Source organism: Musca autumnalis, unplaced genomic scaffold (assembly GCF_047663935.1).
Source record: "Musca autumnalis isolate F117 unplaced genomic scaffold, ASM4766393v1 scaffold_3, whole genome shotgun sequence".
Taxonomy (NCBI): Eukaryota; Metazoa; Arthropoda; class Insecta; order Diptera; family Muscidae; genus Musca; species Musca autumnalis.
In genome coordinates this window covers 84,932,307-84,941,313 of record NW_027411866.1, presented here as the reverse complement: position 1 = coordinate 84,941,313, position 9,007 = coordinate 84,932,307, and the positions used below count along the sequence as shown (strand labels likewise).

General features: G+C 31.1%; 1 protein-coding gene across 5 annotated transcripts in view; it reads right to left on the bottom strand.

Annotated features, from left to right (window-relative positions):
* Positions 1-1,016: 1,016 nt before the first annotated feature.
* The window catches only part of Graf (GTPase regulator associated with FAK), a 270,197-nt gene continuing 262,206 nt past the window's right edge, over positions 1,017-9,007 (bottom strand). For 4 of the 5 annotated variants that reach the window (XM_073972315.1, XM_073972319.1, XM_073972314.1 and 1 more), the window contains exons 12-13: positions 8,897-8,976; positions 5,735-6,096 (exon numbers count right to left, since the gene is read on the bottom strand). In XM_073972315.1, coding sequence (XP_073828416.1) covers positions 5,996-6,096; positions 8,897-8,976 — 181 coding nt within the window. In that variant the 3' untranslated portion in view covers positions 5,735-5,995. Of the gene's footprint in view, positions 5,239-5,734; positions 6,097-8,896; positions 8,977-9,007 lie in introns of those variants that run through there. The other variant, XM_073972316.1, reaches the window with a different exon arrangement.

Below are 9,007 nucleotides of genomic sequence, written 5' to 3'. Positions count from 1 at the left end.
TGTCGTGTAGGTGTCTTAAAATATGAAATTTCATAAAAATATAAAAAATTTCTTGAATTTTTTTTTCAAACTCCCACACTGTTTGCTGGGGAGATTTTTCCCACAAAAAGACACAAAATTCTCTCACAATTCAAAATAGAGAATGTATACTTTTTTCCCATGGGAACAAATTCCCAATTCGAACTTCATTCAGAATGAGGGGAGATGGGAAATGGGAAAAAAACTCCCACAAAATTTTGTTCAGAATACGAAAATGTGGGAATGGGAAAAAATTCCCAACTCCCATGCGTTCAGAATAGGGCTGTTTATTTCCCTGGTGCCCCCCATATTTGTTAAAAAATATGGCGGGACTCCACAATTCGGAAGTATTTTATTGCACATATATCAATTAACAGCAATTTGTGAGTGGCCTTTTACAATATTTAAATGGATTAAAAGTTATTATAGTCAATAATAGGCAAAAAGTCATTCATTCGTGCAACAGAAAATCATTTTTGAGAAAAAATGTCAACAAGGCATAACCCTAAAGGCCACAGGAATCGTTTGATTTTCTCTGCGTGTCCGGAAACTCAGCCATTTACAGTTTCTTTAGGCGAACTGAAGAATAAAACAAAGGAATATTTTTATATAATTTATTTCCAGTATAATTAATTATTTATTTATTTAATTTTTATTACTTCACATATTACAATAACTAGGTTTTTTATTTCGATAATTTTTGTTTTTTTTTTCTTGGAATTTTTTTTTTGTCATTAAAAATGTACATTAATACAGAATAGAATACTTATATATTTCTTGCTGTAATAATATGTATATGTATATTTTTAGTGGCATGTGGGTTGGTTGTTGTTGATGTTTTGTTTCATTTTATACGCTATTGTTTTTTGTTTTAATGTGATAAAATTACCAATTAAGGAATAGTTTCGGGATGGGGGAGAGATATGGAATAATTCCAATTTTGTTTGGAAGTAAATAAAGGAGTAAAAATTTTGGAGTAAATAAAAATAACAATTAACTTCTTTTTTATTAAATTATTTCACTTTTTTATTTTCCATTTATTTTTCGACTAATTTACAAAATAATTACATTGGGAAAAGAATAAAACAGAAATAATAATTTTAACTTAAAATTAATATACAAAAATATATTTACAAAAAAGCACATAGATATGCGACTAACTGTTTGTTTCTTAGTTCAAATCTTATAAAATTAAAAACAAATCTTTATTAATAAGGCAATTTTTTGTATAAATTGTTTGTTGTTGTGCTTTCAAACAAAAAGTGCTAACAATTACATAAACTAATTGGGCCATAGGTGTATAGATATTGTAACTTAAGGTTTATTATAGCTTATATAGAAATTAAACCTGTATAATAAAACAAGAATTTTTAATTAAATATAAGTATTTTACATATTTATAATAAAACAAAATACATTGCATATATATAAATATATAAAACGTATATTTTTCTAACCAAAGCATGGAATTATTTCAATAAAAGGATATTAAACACACGGGCTGAGAATTGAATTAGAGATTACTTTTAAATAGTAATCTTTGTCGTTTATTAGAGTTCTAGTTGGAATGCCAAAAGACAAAGGTGACCAAAAGCGAAAGCGCCTAGAGCTTATCAGCCCATTATGTAACAATAATTGGACAAATGATCAAAAACAGCTAGGATTCTAATTATATTATTTTTTGGCGCCAAAATAGCCAGTTACGGTTCATGACGTGTTTTTTGGGAAGGCTTATTCAAATTTGCTGCAGTGTTTAGATTATTTTTGAGCCCGTGTGTTTTTTATTTTGAACTGGCTTGTTAAAATTAGTTACATTTGTTATATACGTCTGTGTTTCTCTAAAGGTTTTGCTTGCGAAAACATTAAAAATGGAATGAAATGCAGGTTTGATTGGGTCAGGAGGAGACGGGAAAAACTGTGTTCCTCTGATTTTGGCTGCTTGAGGGGCAGGGGTGGTGTTTTGGTGTTTTTGGATATATTTCTTTTTTGTATTTCCTTTGAACAGAATATTTAAATTTAAATATCACAATAAACGATTTATAAAATACTTGTGTTTTTAGCTTTTCAAATTTTATTTTTCTTTATTTTACTTCTTTGTCGTTTTCGTCTTAAAAAAATTGAATTCACTTTTTTTATAATGTAAGTCGTATTTCCTTTATCTGTATAAAAATTGTTTCACTTTTTTGTTTAATTTGCTGTTTTCGTTTCGGTGTAAATGTTGTTTTTTTCCAAGTCTGTTTGTTGTAACATAAAAAAATTGTATTCAAGAAAAAATGCTTTAAAAATATTTCTTTTTTGTAATTACATTTTGTTTTGTGTTTGTAGATTGGCAAATAATGGCGTATTTTTTGTTGCTTAAAATGGAAATATGGTTATTTAGTTTAGTTGTTGTGTAATTTCATTAAGAGAAGACTAGTTTATTGAAAGACTTTATATGGTTCCATGTTCTGTTAATCCTATGAAGACTAATCCAAATAACCATACTTTTTGATAGCTCTAGAAAAATTGACTTTTTTCGATGCCATAAAATTTTACAAATTCAGTTAAAGAACTTGGAAATAAATAAAGAATATTTATAAGTAGAACAACAATGATTTAAACCAAACTATTTTGAAATAACAAAATATTTGTAGATTATATGGAATATATCTGTCCACTGCTTCGGTTGCCTCCCACACAAAATTTAGGAAAAGTTTTTCTTTTTGGAACAGGTTGTTCTTTTTTTGTTCGCTTTTGCGACGGTACATGTTTTTTCAGGTGCAAGTTCATACTTCTTGAGAAAATAGCCCGGAAACAGTAAAAAAGGGTTCACTATGTTTAGCGGCTGGATACGTTTATCCAAATTTTGCATATCGTAATATTTCTATTGTACTCGCGATATCTCTCGGATGGAGCAACCAATTTGGTCCAAACTTGGATGTAGTTATATTTTGTCCAAACTTAGTCTAAGTTAAAAAAATGGGACACATCAGTACACTCTTTAGCGAACCTCTCTTACAAAAGTTCAACATTTTTGTTTAGGTGCAGTTTAAGATCTGTTCGAGGATCCTTTGGGAATTTTTACAGAAGCAATTCCTTGTGGTCCTATTTTCAGCGATATAATGTTTTTCGTGGACAAGTCCACGCTTCTTGACATAATGGTCCAAAAGCTGTAAATTATACGGTAACCAACTGAAATGACTGGTGGGCGTGATATCTAGAGAAAGGAATGACTCCCAAAATAAGATTTAACTTCAATTGGACTATGTCGATCCATTCCTTCAGGTACCTTCTCCGCAACACTTTTGAACTTCAAACAAAAAATATATTTTTTCGGGCCGCAAAATCTTAAAACCCTCTAAAACATATTTATTGGGGAATCTATTGAATCGTTTTTTAGCCCTACAGGTTGCCTTGCTCGGATTTGAATGAGAGAAGCTTTCCTAATATATCAGGAAAATATTTGCTAAGTTCAGATGCTTAAATATAATTTCCAGGTTCTTCTGACATTGTTTACCGTCTTGTAACTTATTCGGTTTCTTTTTGCAGAAAATACAATTCACGTCGTTAATGCCTCGATTATGTATTGCAAAACCAAATTAATTTTTATTATTACGGAAAGCCACCAACTTCAGTTGCCGAACGGAACGATTTTTCGTTAGTTTGTTTTCCGACTACAACAATTGCATAAAAAATTTTTGAAATTTTGTTTTGGCGATTTAAAATTTGTTTTGCACAAAAACTTTAGAAATATTGGTGATGTTATACAAACATTAATATCATCATAAAAATCATCAAAAACTGTTATTTTCTTTGAAATTGTGGGAAGCGGCAACTCCCAACACAACTGGACGATTGCGAGGCTTATGTTTTCCATAATCGAGACATAAGATAAAATTAAAGTGTGAAGTAAAGTTTGTTAGATTGGAGGTTTTTCACACATACGTTAAAATTTAGCTTAGAAAGATACCGAAGGAACTATGGGGTTTCAGGGTAATTGTAATCTTGCTAGAACTGTTCGTATGCGTATGGTTGCGTGTAAATGACCAAAACTTGTTGAAGCGTATGGGAATCCAAGAATTGCCTCAATCTTCCTACCGTAGATTTATGGCAAATTATTTTAGATTGTATGAAATGAAAGATTCCTCTTTACAAATTTCCAAGTTCTTTGTCGTAATTTGCATGCATGTGTGTATGTTTTGTTAGTTATTTTATTAGTTTTCAATTTAGTTAGACACTGGAATATTTCTTTAACTTAAAGACAAATGCAAAAAATTATCAGTTTTCAATTAAAGACCAACAACAAGCAGAAATGACTTAATGTTTCAGTTGCTTGTTTTACAAAAAAATGCATTTGAATGCGTAAACCAAAAATTGCATACAATCATGCTTGTTGTATAAACAAATAATAATAAAAACAGAACAAATAAAATTTTCTTTTGTGTTTATTCATTCAACATTTACATTTACTAAAATTAAACATAAAAATTCTATATTAAATTATTTAAAAAAGTAATAATAATGATAATATTAATTAACTGTAATATTGTTCTTTACAAACAATTTGTTATACATAGTATAGTTATAGGTAAATATATGTATATATAAATGTGTATATATGTACAAAGTAAGCGTTTCAAGGATTAATTTTTGTTGTTTTTGTTTTTTCACAGTACACACTAATAATAATTAAGATATTTATATAATATGTAAATTTATTAAAACCAAAGCAACAAAATTTCAAAAAAATATACAGCGTTTTTTTTTTGTTTTCTTTTTTGAAAATGGAGCAAAGCTTAATTTACTGAAAATCTTTTAGAAAGATTTTCACGAAAAAATCTTAGGTGGTTTTCATTAGATTTGACTTTGTGTATGTGTGTAATGATGTATATTTTAGTAGATAGCAAAATGTGTTTCTTATTTTGACAAAGAAATAAGCTTTCATTTCGGATTTTAATAGGCATTTATAGACAAAACAAAAAATATAATAGCTATCATTAAATGTATTATAGAATACAACAACAATAAAGATTAGAAGAAGCCTATTATTGTATTAATATCATTCATATACAACAAATACACATAAACAGCTTTGATAATAATCGATAGATAGATAATAGATACATAGGTAGGTAGATTGGTAGTTGGATAGATTATTAGATAAGTTTGTTGGTTGTTGATTTGATTGGTTGATTGATTGGCTGGCTGGCTGATTTGGCAAACAGCCAATTCATGTTTTTACTGTTTAGAGGAAGATTTTGTATTGAAATAAAAAGGAAATTAACATATACATATTTCTCATAAACTAGTAGATACATTCGTAGTTATATAAATAAATATTTATACTAAAATATTTTACATAAATTTTATACATACATATTTCATGTAAACGTGTGTGTGTGCGTCTAAAGCAATAAGGATACATTTTTGTTTGCTTCATATATTTTTTCAATAGATTTTCAAAATCGTATCAAAACAAACTAAAAAAGTGTAATGGGCAATAAACCAAAATAACAATTTTTCTTAAATTTAAAAAGTAGTTGTGGTTTTGGGTGTATTTTTTGTGTTTCATTAAAGTAATTTTTCATGTCTATTAATTACAACAATCCATTGGCAGAGGTTCCAAAAATTCAAAGTATAACCTCGCTCTTCTATTTCTATTTAGTGAATTGCTAGTTTGTGCTGCTCTAAGGTTTATCTAAGATCGTTTATTCTTTCACTAAATTTTTGGAATTCATTTAATTATTTTTTTTTTGCAAAACATCACATATGTTGTTTTTTGTTTAGTTATTGTATGTTTTTACTATTTCTTTTGTTTCTTGGGTGTACTAAAATTTATAATAATTCATTGTTTTAAGTTTATTTCGGGACTACACTTGCACCACATCCTACTTTAAGGGGTTTTAGGTTTTTTTAATATTTTCTTCATAAATAATTCAATTAATAACTAGGCGGCGACTCTTCTCTAATTATATAATTGATGATTAGACTTACATGACTAATGGTATGGTTTCAAGTGCTCAACATAGTTTTCTGGTATTAGACCAGTTTTACCATTTAATGTACCCTGCAACCAGCCGGGCTCGTGTGAAAAACCAACTGAAAATAAAAAAGGTTTTAAAATTTAAATTAAATTGTAATAATATTTTAATAACAAAACAGAATAAATACTTGGCAAAAAGTTTTAAGGAATTGCACATTGGGCTTTCGTTGAATTAGCAACCCACCCCTTTAATACACATCCTACTATGAAACGAGAAAAAAAGTCCTAATAGGCTTTGTCGACAATGATATACCCTCAGTCTGTTTGAATTAAAACTTTCATCTACGAACAGATCGAATACCGGCTACACAAACAAAAGCCTTCTTTTCCCTAACAAAATTATGTATTTACGGGGGGTTTCGGAATTATGGAGAGATCGAATACCGGCTACACAACAAAAATCCATTTCCGCATAAGGGGTTCTCAGATTGTTTTTGCCCTTTTTAGACGAGTGAACTTGCCGACAAAAAATATGAATTTAGATAAAAGCTCGAAAGTTTTAAGGAGGGGATACCTGAAGGAGTGGCCCGACATGGTCCATTTTGGAAGTAGATCTTATTTTGGGAGACATTCCTTGCCATAGATAGATCGTGCACACCAGTCATATCAGTTGGTCACCGTATAATTTAGAGTTTTTGGACAACTATGTTAGGAAGCATGGAAATGACGAGAAACATAATGTCGTTGTAAACAGGATCATAAGGAGTACCATCGGTAAAAATTTCCAAAGGATCCTCGTGCAGACATTAACGTACAGTTAAACAAAAATGTTGAACTTTTGTGAGGGAGGTATCCTAAGGAGTGGACCGATAGAGCCAATTTTCGAACTTAAACTAAGTTTGGACAGAATGTTGAGATTCGAAGTTTGGACCAAATCGCTTGCTTCATTCAGGAGATATCGTGCGTACCATTTTAGCGAAAATTGATGATTTTTTGTGGTGGAGGTTCAGAAAGTATTGGAGCGATAAGCATCATCTTCGAACTTTATCTAAGATTCACAGGAATATTACGATATGCAAAGTTTGGACCAACGCAGTATCCGGTTCGAAAGTTGTCCTGAGCACCAGCCGCTACACACATATGGTGGACGTAGGGGCTTTACAGCTTATAAGCCATTTTCTTAGGAAATATGGACTTGACCCTGAAAAAAATGTATGCTGTCGTAATAGGGGTATTAAGAACAACCTGCGGCAAAAAAGCAAAACTATTCGGGAACAGAACATAAACTGCACTTTTCGGAAATATTGTGTGGGAGGTACCCGAACTGATCTACGTCTGGTAGAAATATTACGCATTCCAAAGTATGGACCGAAAGTAAAGTATGGACCGAGTTGCTCCCTACGAGAGTTATCGCGTGCACCATTTTTGCAAAGGAGAAAGACAGCTTTACGGACAAAGGTAAATCGACTCAAAATTGTCTGAAACGGATTTCACCCAAACATACCATTATTTCGATGAGGCACCTTTTGGTCGTATGAAAGTGTCTTTAGCCTACATACATAGTAGGTTCCAACACCTCGACATTCACACGGCCATGTGGATGTTATCAGATGGAAAACCAGATCGATGTTTTGATAGACGGAAGACACCCTTCCCTCGGTTCAAATGTTGCGACAAAAGTTCGATCTAACACAAGACAGAAGTCGACTTGCGAAGTCGAGAAGTCCCAAACACAACTTATGCTTAAGTTATGCATCTACCGGAAGAGCCGCATGTCCCGATAATTTAGAAGCACAGCAATCAATCGACTGAAGAACAATAACCCAGCTAATTTCTGTAAAAAATTCCGATATTGATGCCGAATTCGTATTGAATTCGGTACGAAAGTTGTATGGACGTGGTCACCGAATTCGGAAAGAATTTTCTAATGAAATTCTAAACAAATATTAGAGTTTCGCGACAAACTCGGAGAAAAAAAATCAGATTTCCTGAAAGAATTCGGTCCGAATTTGAAAAAAATATCTGGAAAATTCGGTCCGAATTCGGAAAGAAATTCTGAAAAAATTCTAAGAAAAATTTAGATTTTCTGAAAAAATTCGTTGGCCTTTGATATTGACACAACAAACCCCACTCAGAGACAATTTTATTTTAATTCGGTGTTTATGAAAGATTCTAAATTTCAAACGATCTAATGATTTTTCCTGTTGTTATCATTTGGTGATTACTAGTAGGACAATGTGCACGTGTAACTTGATGCTATCAACACTAGCTTCAATTATTATATGTTGCATTTATATTAAAAAATACTAAAAACTGTATATGCGAATTTTATAAACAATAACTTTGTTTTTCGATAAAAACCAAACAAAAACATCCCTTAGAAAATCGATTAGAAATCGGAACGAATTCGGAGCGAAGATTCTTAAGATACTTCAGAAAATGTGCAGAGATTCTTAAAAAAAAAAACATTAGAAAATCGGTCATATTTCTAGGAAAAATTTAGAGAAATCGGCAAATTTCTATAAAAATGTTCAGAAAATTTCAGAAAAAAATCGGAAATCAGAGCAGTCGGAAAAAATTGTTAGCTGGGAAGCCAACAGGAGCTAATGGACTGCCTGCCGAACTGTTGAGTTGATAACAAAATTTGGCAGGTGTAATGTATACCACTCGCTTGGAACCACAGTCTGTTATGTACAGTGCACAAGAAAGGAGACAATGCCATTTGTGCCAACTAGATAGGTTTAAGTTCCCTCCCTACCCATCGCACATAAAGTGCTTAAAAAGTACCAAATAAGTAAAATTTAGAATTCATTAAAACTTTAAGAGAACGCCGCCAATTTCCTCTCTTCATCGAAACAATTCCTTAGTAATACACGCAAATATTTACAATTTTCTTGTTCCCTTGAAACTACTTACCATTTGTAATAATCTGATTGGGTTCAAAGGATAGTTCACCTTCACTTTCACCCAAACAAGCGTATAACGTCCGCACACGCCTATAATAAAAAAGAATTCCAATTGAATTAC